The following is a 15,309-nucleotide window of genomic DNA, read 5'->3' as shown; positions in this document are numbered from 1 at the left end:
TAGATTTAAATTCTTTGCGGGACAGTTATGATGCTATGTTTTAAAATTAGCAAAGCTATAATATACCGATTGCCAACTCCTACAACAAACTATATTTATGTTGCTTTAATGTTGCTAATATCATGTTCAGGCTTAAATATTGTGGCTGTTTATCATTAACTCTGAATTCTTCAAATACAGACTCTCAAAAAAACAAAAGAACCCGGTGAGTCTCGAAAAGAATTAAAAGATCAAGGGAGGCGAACCTGTAATAAATTAATTAATAGACATGTTTGTCTGTTATATTGTTCATATTGATTGGCAATTTATGTTGCGTGTTACTACGTCGAGCAAGATAGGAGAAATTATCTTGTTACGTCAACAAAAGTTAACCAAGTGTAACAGTCCAGAAAAGCAAGGGCCGAACGGAACAGAAAGAAAAAAAAATCAGCTGCTGGATCAATCCCCGCATACTTCCAGCATCTGTTTGCCAGTAGCACACGCAATTTCCTCATTTAAATTGGGCGGTCTGCACCTGTTTTCCACCTAATATCCATTGCATGCGCAATCTTTGAAGATCGCATGCAACACGCCCACTTATTGCACGTGCAATTTATTTATAGTACATGCAAATTTGCACACGCCATTTGGGATCTTTGAAGATCAGGCCCCTAATGTAGAGTCAAAGCAAAGCACAGCTAGACTCTCCATCAGTCTGAATGGTACAGCGCCTTGGGGCCAACGTGGCCCAGTGGTTGAAGTAGTCATCTTGCAATCCAAAATTTGTGGATTCAATTCCAGTTTCCTCCTGTCACATGTAGATGTGCCCCTGGGCAAGGCACTTAACTAGCTTTGGAGCTGGAGACTCCCAGTGAGGGTTCTATCTCAGGACTTCAGCTCCCACAATGCAAACAAGGGCAAACAAATGAAATTAGCTCAAATGGTTGTAAGGTGAGGAGGATGGCCGATGCAGTATGTAAGGATTAAAAAAACGTGTTAAATGGGAAAACTGAGTATGAAGAGAAGGCTGGGTAATAGGAGTTGCGGACCGTTCCTGAGCCTGAACTAACGCATTAACTGCAAATAATAAAACTGATCTGATCTTTTCATACAGTAGATAATTAGATTAGGGATAATGCATCTCTCATTTTTTTTCTGGATTCGTTTTGTTTCTTTTTTAAAGACATGACTTTCACACATGGTCGTTATCCCAATAAATACCGCTAAATATCTTGAAAACCTTTTAAGAACATATTGGCAAGTCCTACTTAACACATTACAAAAAATTGTGGCTGCTTAGAAGAAAGCATTACAAATATATAAAGAATATTAGGGATGTTTAATAAATGTTTTACAGTGTTAAACGTAAACTGTTAAACGTCTGTGCAGAATAACTCAACAAGCCTGTAGTATTGGTGGGCTGAGAGGATTTAGCCTGTTGATGCTGGCGTTTTTGCAGCTCGCTGTCTGTTTCTGTTTACAGTATACCAACTGGGACACTAAATCAATCAAAAGTTGCAAACAGTTTGTAACAATTTTGCTGTTTTTTTAACTTTTGAGCCTTTATCTTGATTTGGGAAACCCTGAACAGATAGCAGAGCTTTTCTGACCAAGTAAAAGTAAAGGAATGTAGATGGCCCTGCACTTTTAAGATATGCATGTGTCGAACTTTACTTCAGGAGGTTCAGCTGAGCCTTTAACTTCAATGAGATTAAATGCCACATTCAGTTTAAATCCATTGAATCAGGATTAACCATCAACACTAATGTAAAAGAAATGTAAGGCTACAGCACCCAAAAATCCCATTTCCTAACTTTAAAAGGCTACTATTGAGTTAATGGAAGCTGTCTTAGTTATTTTGTTCACATGTTCCTAGATTTTCTACATTTTGCCATCTGAAACTAGAGTAAGAATATTCATTAAAGGATATAGGGTTGTCACAGATAATCACTTAGTTAAGATGCAGTAAATTGAAAGGCAAGATGGAACTAATGAGAAGAAGCGTAGCCTTAAAATGTGCTGCTCGGTCCAAAAAAAGAAAGAATTAACCCGACAGCTACAAGGCTTTCCTTCTGTGCTTTACATATAATGATCTTATTATGTGGCATCAGTTTCAAATTAAAACAGACTTGATCTGTTAATTAAAACTCTTAAGATAGTTGGGAATGTGGGATACTGGATGGTTGGACAGTTTTAAGCAACTCCAAAGATTCTTTAAGGTCAATAACTGGTGTATCCATTATTTATTCTGAATGTCTGCTTTAGGTGGGCAGGGGTGAACCTGATTTAATCATATTGCTTTAATGTCCCTCCCTGAGGACCCAATAAAACCCCATTAATCATGCTATATGGTGATAATTAAAGTTGTTAAGTGTCATTAACTGTAAGTAGCATAACTGGCACTTGTCCAGCCCTGAAATGAACAAGGTCACTTTGCTAAGAAGATCATAGCTATTCAGTTTTCAACGTGTGTGTGAATGTATGCGTGCATCGGTGTTTGTAACACTTCAGAGAAGGTTATGGGTTTAATGACGTCTTTGAGTCAGTAGGCAGAAAGAGGGACTAATATTTATAGTTAGGTTTATGATCGCTAGACTAATAACGTAATGCTTCAAAGACTGAACATACTGTTTATGCCTTCTGACTTGTGATCAACCTTTTAAAGGCCAAGGAAAAGGAGCATAACAAACTCAAACTTTATTTGGTTATGTTAAGGCAAGTTTATTTAAACAGCATATTTCAGCAACAATTTTGCAATGGCAACTTGTCCCAATGATTCTTTTTTACCAGTGGTTTGATAATTGCTGTTTCTATGGCCTGGTTGAAGACATCTGACAACATGGATGAGTTTATTATTTGAATCAAATCAAACGCTATAACAGGTAAAACCTTCTTAAAGAAAGCTGTGGGTAAAATATCAAGAAGAGAGGAGGAGGAGCTTTATTCAAGTAAATGTTTTATGTCTAAATGTGTTTTGGTTGGATACAGCAATGGTGCTGGACTTGATATTGATGCACAGACTACTCTAATCCTCTAAATTTTCTTAGTAAAGTTAGCAAATGCATTGCAGGCCTTGTTAGATTGGAGTTCAGAGTTCACAGACAGGAGGGTTTGTTAACCTGTTGACCGTAGCAAACAAGGCACAGGCATTATTAATGTATTTGTTGATAATTAGAGCTTTTCTCCACAAAGATTTCTTCTTACCAGAGACAACCTCCACCTTAATGGGAGCAATGGAATCAATGATGTCTGAAACTTTAGACTGGAAGTTATCTACTAGCTCATTTACTGAGTTACAGAACAAAGTAGAGGTGGAAGAGTAAACATGGTTAATGGTTCAGTTGCGCTGTCCTTAGAAGATATTTTTCCTATATTCTTATCTTCGGCTAATTGAATCAATAGAAATGATGCCTTCTAAGATAAAAGAAAAGTGGTCAGAAAGGGTAACATCAATTACAAAGACCCTTACTGATCATTGAGTCCAAGATATGTCCCCATTTTTGTGTTGGCTGTTTAACGTGTTGAGTCAAACTGAAATGTTTCACATAATGCTTTGGCCCTTTGTCTTGAGGGTTGTCAACATGGATGAAGAAGTCTCCCACAATGATTAAACAGTCGTAATACACATATAACAGACAGAGGGTCATTGATACCATTGGAAAGCTTTGCTTTGGGTTTCTGAGGTCTGTAAATATTCATAAACATAGCTTGAGCAGGACTCTTAACCTGGACAGCCACATATTCAAAACTTTAAAATGTTAGTGAATCATGAAACAAACTGGTCACCCCTTCCCCTCTCCCATGCTCCCTGAACTCACTTAGTTGCTAGTTGTTTTTTTGTATTTTTGGTTTAGTTTTACTTTAATGTATCACTGTGATGTGTTGCTGCTTGATGGTTGCATTGAAATTGTGCCTAGTCATCCATCTGGACAGTGTTCAAGCTGTGTGGTTAGTCACCTAGCATGTTATTATTATGGTAATGCTAAAGAAATTTGAATAATAAAGGAATATACTGGAATGTGACAGAACTGAGTACATTTTAATATGTCCTTTTCTTGTTTTTTGTTTCTGATTTAGGAATCAGAGCTTGTTCATCTGTCGGGAAAGTGCTGTCCAGAATGTTTGTCTGCAAAACCGTCTTGTCTCTATGAGGGGAAATCTTACAAGGTACTTCTTTATGAGTAATTAAAATACAACATTAAATGATTTGCAAATGAACATAATTAAAGTGGCTGAAGGAAGCAAGAAATTAAAACAATGTAGGTGTTTATAATCTCTGTTCTTAGAAGCCAAAAAAGGTGCGAAAAATTGTTGCATTAAAGGTCCCATACAGCCAATAAATGAATGAACACAAGCAGAAGAAAATAATAATGTAGTATGTTTGATTGAATATGTTTTTTATGGCAGATAAACCAAATTATATGAGGCTGTTTTGTCTGAGTTCTGTTTTCTTAAACTCTTGAAGGATTTCATTAATTTCATTATTCAAAGATAGGTATTGGACAACTACATTTTAGAGCCTAGGTATTTTACAATGACAGTCAGTATGAAACATTGTGAAATCCAAGACGTTTGTCCAGAGTGAGCCTACAAACTGCAGCTGTCGTCTCCAAATGGATTGCTATTTGTCTCCTTGAAGAAAGTATTTCACCATTAGTAAAAGAAAACAAATGCATTTGTGGCAGAATGATTACTGGTTTTAATGCTCAAATGACCTTTAGATAACAACATGGAAAGATAATGAGTTAGGATAATGAGTCACATTTATGTAAGACCTATCTTCGAGTTGATCTAAAGGCATAATAACAAGCAAGATTTTCTCTTTTTTACCTAATAATAATTTGTTTGGGCCTGAATAAAAGGAGTTTTTGTTGCTTAATGGATCAATTTGTCCAGCATGAGCATCTGGCACTTGAAGATGGATTATAGGAGATTTTTTTTCAAGTTCAGACAAAGCTGAAGGTAATGTGGATTAACCTAAAAGTACTATCTAATTTCTGTCTTCACAGGCCTATGCATTGATATACAGGTCCTTCTCAAAAAATTAGCATATTGTGATAAAGTTCATTATTTTCCATAATGTCATGATGAAAATTTAACATTCATATATTTTAGATTCATTGCACAATAACTGAAATATTTCAGGTCTTTTATTGTCTTAATACAGATGATTTTGGCATACAGCTCATGAAAACCCAAAATTCCTATCTCACAAAATTAGCATATTTTTAAAAGGGTCTCTAAACGAGCTATGAACCTAATCATCTGAATCAACGAGTTAACTCTAAACACCTGCAAAAGATTCCTGAGGCCTTTAAAACTCCCAGCCTGGTTTATCACTCAAAACCCCAATCATGGGTAAGACTGCCGACCTGACTGCTGTCCAGAAGGCCACTATTGACACCCTCAAGCAAGAGTGTAAGACACAGAAAGAAATGTCTGAACGAATAGGCTGTTCCCAGAGTGCTGTATCAAGGCACCTCAGTGGGAAGTCTGTGGGAAGGAAAAAGTGTGGCAGAAAACGCTGCACAACGAGAAGAGGTGACCGGACCCTGAGGAAGATTGTGGAGAAGGGCCGATTCCAGACCTTGGGGGACCTGCGGAAGCAGTGGACTGAGTCTGGAGTAGAAACATCCAGAGCCACCGTGCACAGGCGTGTGCAGGAAATGGGCTACAGGTGCCGCATTCCCCAGACCTGGGCTACAGAGAAGCAGCACTGGACTGTTGCTCAGTGGTCCAAAGTACTTTTTTCGGACGAAAGCAAATTCTGCATGTCATTCGGAAATCAATGTGCCAGAGTCTGGAGGAAGACTGGGGAGAAGGAAATGCCAAAATGCCAGAAGTCCAGTGTCAAGTACCCACAGTCAGTGATGGTCTGGGGTGCCGTGTCAGCTGCTGGTGTTGGTCCACTGTGTTTTATCAAGGGCAGGGTCAATGCAGCTAGCTATCAGGAGATTTTGGAGCACTTCATGCTTCCATCTGCTGAAAAGCTTTATGGAGATGAAGATTTCGTTTTTCAGCACGACCTGGCACCTGCTCACAGTGCCAAAACCACTGGTAAATGGTTTACTGACCATGGTATCACTGTGCTCAATTGGCCTGCCAACTCTCCTGACCTGAACCCCATAGAGAATCTGTGGGCTATTGTGAAGAGAACGTTGAGAGACTCAAGACCCAACACTCTGGATGAGCTAAAGGCCGCTATCGAAGCATCCTGGGCCTCCATAAGACCTCAGCAGTGCCACAGGCTGATTGCCTCCATGCCACGCCGCATTGAAGCAGTCATTTCTACCAAAGGATTCCCGACCAAGTATTGAGTGCATAACTCTACATGATTATTTGAAGGTTGACGTTTTTTGTATTAAAAACACTTTTCTTTTATTGGTCGGATGAAATATGCTAATTTTGTGAGATAGGAATTTTGGGTTTTCATGAGCTGTATGCCAAAATCATCCGTATTAAGACAATAAAAGACCTGAAATATTTCAATTAGTGTGCAATGAATCTAAAATATATGAATGTTAAATTTTCATCATTACATTATAGAAAATAATGAACTTTATCACAATATGCTAATTTTTTGAGAAGGACCTGTATATATTACTGGATTGGATATCAGGTGACTACCGTATGAGACACATGCGCCATGCCCATTGCAATGCATTGAGTCAGGACTGCTGCAGAAGTACAAACCTAGTTATTTTTAAAGGATAATAAGGTTCTATGAGTAGAATGACATGTGGTTTCACGGTTTGACTTAGATGTAATTCAGATGAAATGTATAAACATGAAATGTAATTTGGAGAAAATTCTAGAAAACATAAGTGATGTACACAGGTATGCCATGAAAAGTAGTACAGTGTTTAAAATACTATAACACAAAAATTAATTGATTATATTAGGATTATAGAACATTATATAAGTAAGTGAGTAAAAGTTTATTTATATAGCACCTTTCACAGACATTGAGGGTCACCAAGTGGTTTACAAAAGTGCACAATTATACAATAAGATAAAGCAGTAGAAACATCAGAGGAAAAACTAAATGTAATAAAAACCATCACTACAGGGGTAGAGTTAAATGTAATAGTCACAAAAGAACAGCCGACACACTGGAGCTGTTAAAAAGCTTTGCGAAAAAGAGAAGTTTTTAGTTTGCTCTTAAAAACATCCACAGAATCAAGAGAACGTAACGAGAGCAGAAGATCATTCCAAAGCCTTGGCGCAACGGCCTGGAAGGAGTGATCACCTCTAGTCTTAAAACGGGTGTGAGGGACCTTGAGAAGATTCTGATCAAATGACCTCAGTCTTCGAGAAGGGATAAACGGACACAACAGGCCTCTAATGTATAAGGGAGCCAGACCACGGAGAGCTTTAAAAGTCAGAACCAGGATTTTAAAATTAAAGTGAAGAAGCCAATGGAGAGATTATAAATTTGGGGTAATATGAGCCCTTCTGTTGGTGCGGGTCGGCAGACAAGCTGCCGCATTTTGGATCTGCTTCAGATGAGACAGCTCCTTTTTGTTAAGACAAGAAAAAAAGACTGTTACAATAGCCTAAACGAGAAGACACAAAAGCATGAATGTTAAACTCTAAATCATCTTTGGAAACAAATCTTCTAAGTTTTGAAATATTCCTGAGCTGGAAAAAACAGTTCCTAGTGAGCTGCTTTGAATGATGCTCAAGTGACATTCCTCAATCAAATTCATCCCCAGATTTCTTAGGCTTGATTTAGCAGATGAGCTCAAGTCACCCAAATACTGGTTGATTCCTGGAATGACATCGTCAGGAGCAGTCACCAGCACCTGAGTCTTATCGGAGTTTAACTGCAGAGAGTTAGGGCCCCTCCATTGTTTAATTTTCACAAGTCAGTTCTTTGAAGAGTCCAATTTATGAATCTCTGAAGACTTAAAGGAGCAATGGAGCTGGATATCATCTGCAAAAACATGATAGGAGACATCAGCAAACTCCTGAAAAATATTACCCAGGGGAAAAACAAAAATAGAAATGTCCCAACACGGAACCCTGGGGCACTCCACACAACAAATCTGCAACAGTGTCAAATGCCGAAGAGAGGTCCAGCAAGACCAAGACAGTGCACTTCCCAGCAACCGCAGACATCATAATGTCACTTGACACTTTGATCAGGACAGTTTACGCTGAGTGATGCTTACGGAAACCAGATTTAAAATGGTCAAAAATGTCAGAATTTTGTACAATAAATGTAGATGCATCTCTTCTTCAACTTGCCAGATGTGGTGATATTTTCAGAGAAAGTGGGTGAGATAGTCTTGTACTTTGCTGAAGTGGTTCAAGTCTTACTTTCCAGACCAGAAGTACTTTGTGTCCTCATCTGGAGTTCCCCAAGGCTCTGTTCTTGGGCCACTTTTACTCATCATCTACATGGGTTGGACAATGAAACTGAAACACCTGTCATTTTAGTGTGGGAGGTTTCATGGCTAAATTGGACCAGCCTGGTAGCCAGTCTTCATTGATTGCACATTGCACCAGTAAGAGCAGAGTGTGAAGGTTCAATTAGCAGGGTAAGAGCACAGTTTTGCTCAAAATATTGAAATGCACACAACATTATGGATGACATACCAGAGTTCAAAAGAGGACAAATTGTTGGTGCACGTCTTGCAGGCGCATCTGTGACCAAGACAGCAAGTCTTTGTGATGTATCAAGAGCCACGGTATCCAGGGTAATGTCAGCATACCACCAAGAAGGATGAACCACATCCAACAGGATTAACTGTGGACGCAAGAGGAAGCTGTCTGAAAGGGATGTTCTGGTGCTAACCCGGATTGTATCCAAAAAACATAAAACCACGGCTGCCCAAATCACGGCAGAATTAAATGTGCACCTCAACTCTCCTGTTTCCACCAGAACTGTCCGTCGGGAGCTCCACAGGGTCAATATACACGGCCGGGCTGCTATAGCCAAACCTTTGGTCACTCATGCCAATGCCAAACGTCGGTTTCAATGGTGCAAGGAGCATCTTGGGCTGTGGACAATGTGAAACATGTATTGTTCTCTGATGAGTCCACCTTTACTGTTTTCCCCACATCCGAGAGAGTTACGGTGTGGAGAAGCCCCAAAGAAGCGTACCACCCAGACTGTTGCATGCCCAGAGTGAAGCATGGGGGTGGATCAGTGATGGTTTGGGTTGCCATATCATGGCATTCCCTTGACCCAATACTTGTGCTAGATGGGCGCGTCACTGCCAAGGACTACCCAACCATTCTTGAGGACCATGTACATCCAATGGTTCAAACATTGTATCCTGAAGGCGGTGCCGTGTATCAGGATGACAATGCACCAATACACACAGCAAGACTGGTGAAAGATTGGTTTGATGAACATGAAAGTGAAGTTGAACATCTCCCATGGCCTGCACAGTCACCAGATCTAAATATTATTGAGCCACTTTGGGGTGTTTTGGAGGAGCGAGTCAGGAAACGTTTTCCTCCACCAGTATCACATAGTGACCTGGCCACTATCCTGCAAGAAGAATGGCTTAAAATCCCTCTGACCACTGTGCAGGACTTGTATATGTCATTCCCAAGACGAATTGACATTGTATTGGCCACAAAAGGAGGCCCTACACCATACTAATAAATTATTGTGGTCGAAAACCAGGTGTTTCAGTTTCATTGTCCAACCCCTGTAGGACTCCCCTCCGTAAAATGGAGGTGGACTGAGGACAACGTCTCCAGGCTGGCCAGGCGTCCGTGTCCCCGTCATGCGGTCTCCTCTGGCACGTTAGATCCTGTTCGTGACGCTAAAATTGTTGTGGAATTTTCTTATCAAAGTGGGTAGAAGTTGACTCATAACAAGATAAAATCCGGACTTTGTCTTTATAAGTTTTATTCAAAGGCATTCAGCGTTTGAATGACTCTGTCACCGAGCAAGTCAGTTGAAGCAGAGCCCCGATCAACATTTACACACAGTATTTATACCAGAACATGACAGTGTTATCTCAACTTCAAAGAGTCTGTGTTTTATGACCCCAGACCCTTCTCGGGTTCAGAGGTGACAAAGTTACCTAGGAACAACCATCTGCTCTTCCCGAGGCATCACCCTAACAAATGGGCCTTAACCATTAAACTTCTGATAATGCCTTTTACAGCTTCCTCCACTAACACAGATGTTCAGAGGAGTGAGGTAACCTAAAGGTCATACACTGTGGAATGCTTACTGCAAGAATTTCCATCACAGTCTAAAACCAGGTGTTTCAGCTTCATTGTCCAACCCCTATATATGCTTAACTTAGGTTATGAAAAACTACAACGTCTCTTACCTTACCTTATGTAGAATCACTATTGGTGTCTATAATATCATTAGAATAGATGAAAATTTTTTCCAGATACAAGACAGAAGACATTTATTTTCCTTTTTAGCGATGCCTAATGTTTGCAATTATTGTCTTATATGCATTCTTATTTTTAATATAACTTTCTTTACTTCCTTTCCACTATTTTCCTGTAAAGCAATTTAAATTACAGTATTTATGAACCTTGCTATACAACCAAACGTTCCTTGCCTTAGCAGATATTTTTTGTTTTTTTTTAGATTTGGTTTTCAGATGTCAGTTGAGAGTAGAAAATAAACCTTTACTTGTGCATTGCTACAAACTGATTTCTCTTTATTGAAACTTTGAGTTTGATGTTTATTTTGATGCACAGCTGAACCTGAATAGAAATACCTGGCAGTGTTGAGTCAAGCTGTTTGTGTGGCTCTGAATTATGCAGCTCAGCTGGTGTACTTATACAAATAAAGATTATATGAGTTTAATTAATTCCCCTATTCATTCAGGGTCATACTTGTGTACTGCTCAAAAACAGAAGTGAGTAATAAATGAAAGCAGTGCATAAAGGCCAGCAGCTGACATAGAAATATTCACTTGTTTCTGTGATTTAAAGTGTATCGTGTCCTGTTTTTTTAGCATAAAGTTGATGAAGTTTAAAAGGTTTTATAATTTTTAAGACATTTTACTTTTTCGTGTTTGACACTCTCCCTGCTAGTGACACTCTGTCCTAGGTAAGCCCGTCAGTTCCCGTATTCTGGTTGCAGAATGTCTGAAAGTCCTGAGTGTCACTCTTCTTTCAAATAACACTCATTATAATTCAGTAATGGCCTTCTTTTTTGAATGCGACTGAGATTTATCAGAATTAAAAATTAAAATCAGCTTGGTCTCTGCTTTCTTTCACTTGTTCAAGGCCTAATTAATAATGTCCTCTGTCTTATTTCAGAATCGGGCTCGTTGGGCTGATGGCAGCTGCCGTGAGTGCGAATGCAACAATGCCCAGGTGACTTGTTATCTTCGTTCCTGCCCCAGTTGCCCACCAGGAACTCTGGCTGTCAGAAAGGAAGGCCAATGCTGCCCCGAGTGTCAACATGGTACGGTATTATTCTGCAAATATGCTAGTTGCAGTGTGTGTGTCTGGGTCTGGACAAGAATCAGGAACCTATTTCTTTTTCATTTTAAACTTGTTTCCTTTTTCCTCTTTACTCTTTGGCAACATGACACCTCACACTCTGACTGAAGACTGAAAGAATGATTTCAAGATGAAGTTGACCATTAATCTGAATTTATCACACATCTAACAACAAGTTACAGCAGATCCTTATGGTCTAAAAATGTGCTCCTTACACAAAATACTGCATATGCAAAAAACCCAATGTGTTCATTGTAACCACACTATATTTTGACTTATTTTCCATCACATAAACATTTAAGGTGTGTACAGACGCTTCACAGGTAAGGCTGTGGAGGATGAATGATGGGCTGTCCGCTGCTGTTTCATCTTTAACGTCACCTCCTCTTAGATAACCAATCTGCATTCGTTTGTCTTCCGGGTCCAATAATCACGAAGAGGCACCTGCAAACTCAAATCTAGATATAAAATAACCCCAGCACCTTACAACAACAGTCGTAAAAAATCTTACACTTAACCTGTGATGGACTGGTGGCCTGTCCAGTGTGTACCCAACCTCTGGCCCAATCCAGTCCCCAGACACTCCTGCAAGGATAAGCGGATATAGACTATGGATGTATGGATGGTACACCTATCGTTACCATTTTTATAATCAGAAAAGTCCACAAATGTGCTTGTTCTGACCTGCCATGTTGTTGTTTTAAGATGACAGGCACTCATGTCAAATGAAGCATCTTCTTCTGTCCCCTTTAGACCACTGCCTATTGATGAACAGCATGCATGTCAGCAGAGCCACAGTCTGCTGCATGTGCTGAACGATTTTACAATATCATAAACTGTAGCTACCGAGACCCAAGCTGTTTGCATTAACATGAACGTTTCAAATGAATTAACCACCAGCCAACGTTTAGAGTTTACAAATAAAATGTCCTCTGTTTAAAGTTCTGTAAATATGAAAACAAGAAGCTTGAAAAGGCTAATAACAGAGAGCAAGCTTATAGTTGAGGTAGTTTTTCTGTTGGATCGGAACCCACGGCCCATCTAAAATACCTATGTACATCAATGAGCCTTGGTTATAGAGATCTGACTAGCACACATTTCATCTGAATTTCTTATTTTACCTCCAAGCCCCTAAAAAGATATGGATTAACCTATATTAATGACTCAATTAACAGAAATCTTAAACCGATGAAATGATCTGTATATGGCAATACTCCCATTTAAATGGACTGTTAGATGGTCATTTAACTTTTACACATAAACTATTTTAGCAACATTTAAGAACCCATATTTACAGATGTTTTATAACTTAACTGCAGTGGACAGGTTAGCAAGCTGTCTGTACAGCAGGGCCAGGGGGACTTCGGTCAAGGGTGAGAGCCTACAGTACCCCCCACAGGAAGGTGTGAAAAAGCTAAAACAGGCCAAACACTTCTATTTTTCAGGTAAAAAGGTGTGCATATTGCAGGTTTGTCTTTTTTTTTTTTTGGTCTCTTACAAAATGTGAGCAGTCTGTAGTCATTTGTACAATGCATAATTAAATCCAGTCAGTTTGCTATGGTCTAGGGTAAATTTTGAATAAAACAAGTGCAACTCTGTCATTCTATTTGCTGGAACAGTTAAAAGGCAGCGTAAGCACTTCGATCTATCAGAGAACAAGAATCCACAAGCAGACAGGATGGACCCATGCGAGAAGGTTTCACCCAAGCAGGAAGGTTTGAGAAGAAGGAGAACTTATTTGTAGGACAAGAATTCAGTCTGAATTCAAAACCATAGTTTTGAGGGAGAGCAAAGAATATTTGATATCAAGCAAAATCTTGCTTGATATCAAATATGCTTTCTGTGTGAGGACAGAGGTCTGAGAAAAAGAGAGTGAAAATAAGAAAAACTACTCCCTATTTAAAAATGTATGCTCTTAATTAAGGAGAGATATGGACCTGAATGCATGGCTGGACATGATCCCATCTCTTATTCACCACTACTCCTTCCTTGGACAACCTTTGATAGACACTGACCACTGCAGAAAGAAAACACCCCACAGTTTATCTATACCACCCAGTTATTTAACCATCACTATTTGGCAGTTTTCAAATTCACTTAAATCTTTACGCTTGGACATTTTCCCTGCTACTAACACATCAATCCAGAAGACAAAATGTTCACATGCTGCCAACTATAGCCCATCCACTATTAGGTGACATGATGAAGAGATAATTCACTTGAGCTTCACCTCAACAGTTAGAGGTCTCCACCTCTGGGTGCATATTCTTATTTTAGCACTTTGTTATTCATCCCTATCTTTATATGACATAACGCGTATCCAAGTTTGATCAAAAGATTTAATTGAACATGATTCATCCACTTAGCTTTACATTGTCATATTGAGGAAGGAATCTAATCCTCCATTAGTTTGTGTATTTCATTGAGTACGATTTTTGTGTGTTTGTAGCTAAAAATGGAAAAATAACATATGCTCTAAACCTATCTTTCTTTGCCTTTTTTCCTGCTTGAATCATAAATCTTCCACTAAGTCTATTAATCAAGAGCTGTCTTTAGGCCCAGAGGTCAATATTCTGCTCTCCTATTGGTCAGTTCTCATCTGAGGGCAATGGACAGGAGTTATGCTGCCTTCACATCCCATGGGAAAGGATGTAAATATGAGCTCCCTGCTGGCAGCTTTCTTCCTGGCACACATCCTCTATAAATGAACAAAAAAACATCTGTTCAGGTATATAAATTCTAGTGATAACCTACTTCCATGCTGTGCCTTGCAACAGTATCCATATACCTTTGAACCTTTTCACACGTTGTCACAATACTGCCACAAACCTCATCCTGTTTTATTGAGATTCATTTGATATGCTAACCCAAAACACAGTGGAAGAAAAATTGTACTTGGTTGGAAATTCAATGAAATCTGAAAAATGTGACATGCACTCTATTGTCTCTAAATAAAATCCAAGTATAGAATAGAGTCCTGAACGGACTCTTTTCGATGTGGAAAAGCAGCAGCTCTTCTTCCAGCTCCATCCGGATGACAGAACTCAAATAGCTGTAGTTTTTGAGCTATTTTAAATAGAATAATGTGCAAAACTTTCAGACTTGAAAACTTTTAGATTTGGAAACTGGTACAGCCACACCTCAGAACACCTACAGCTGCAACCAGGGTGATGATGGACCTAACCAGCCTTGACTCAGAAGGGCTAAATGTCATGATCTGCACCTGTTTGGATTTCTGCTGATTGCACTCACCTGTTTTTCATGTAGTTTTTTCATCTCAATATATTTAGCTTCCTGTTTTCCTTGTCAGTGCCTTGGTTTAATTGTTAATTGTCTTTACTGAAAGTCTCAAAGTTTTGATTAAAATGAGTCTGAACACCTACACTGAAATAGGACTGATTGACTTTGATTTCGACTCCCTGCAGCCAGTCTGAGAAGTTTAATAATCATGGTCACTAACTGTAATTTTAGCCTAGCACACAGTTATGTGGCTTCACCAATTTCACCAATACTTTCATCAACAAAGTTAGAAGGAGCTAAATTGATTTGATCCATTCTTAGGCTTTATTGTCTCATATAAAGGGTGTTGTTATTGAATATTTGAATGTGGACTGTAGGAGGGATTTCCAGAAGGGTGCAGCTGCATTTTACGATTAAGCTACTCCCCAGATGTTGGCTTCAGTTAGAAAATTAGCTTCTTTTCAAGATGCTAATGCAGGATGACCAGTCTTTGTTGAAGGTCAAACTTCTGCAAACAATCAAGCATGCAAACAAGGACCATGTTTGGTGTTCTGTTTGCTACATGTGCAAATTTTACCGTGTCAATCAATAAGCCTTGCATTTCTTGTAACCATGCAGCTTTTATCTGTTACAGTCTTTATAATTTTGTAC

The 15,309-nt window shown here is 39.1% G+C and overlaps 1 protein-coding gene across 1 annotated transcript in view; it reads left to right on the top strand.

The window, feature by feature from the left end:
* The window catches only part of fras1 (Fraser extracellular matrix complex subunit 1), a 379,704-nt gene that overhangs the window by 140,698 nt on the left and 223,697 nt on the right, over positions 1-15,309 (top strand). The window contains exons 10-11 of the mRNA XM_047381020.1: positions 4,057-4,146; positions 11,233-11,380. Coding sequence (XP_047236976.1) covers positions 4,057-4,146; positions 11,233-11,380 — 238 coding nt within the window. The remainder of the gene's footprint in view (positions 1-4,056; positions 4,147-11,232; positions 11,381-15,309) is intronic.

This window comes from Girardinichthys multiradiatus, chromosome 12 (assembly GCF_021462225.1).
Source record: "Girardinichthys multiradiatus isolate DD_20200921_A chromosome 12, DD_fGirMul_XY1, whole genome shotgun sequence".
Taxonomy (NCBI): domain Eukaryota; kingdom Metazoa; phylum Chordata; class Actinopteri; order Cyprinodontiformes; family Goodeidae; genus Girardinichthys; species Girardinichthys multiradiatus.
The sequence above is the reverse complement of the archived record's forward strand: the minus strand, read 5'-3'. Positions and strand labels throughout refer to the sequence as shown.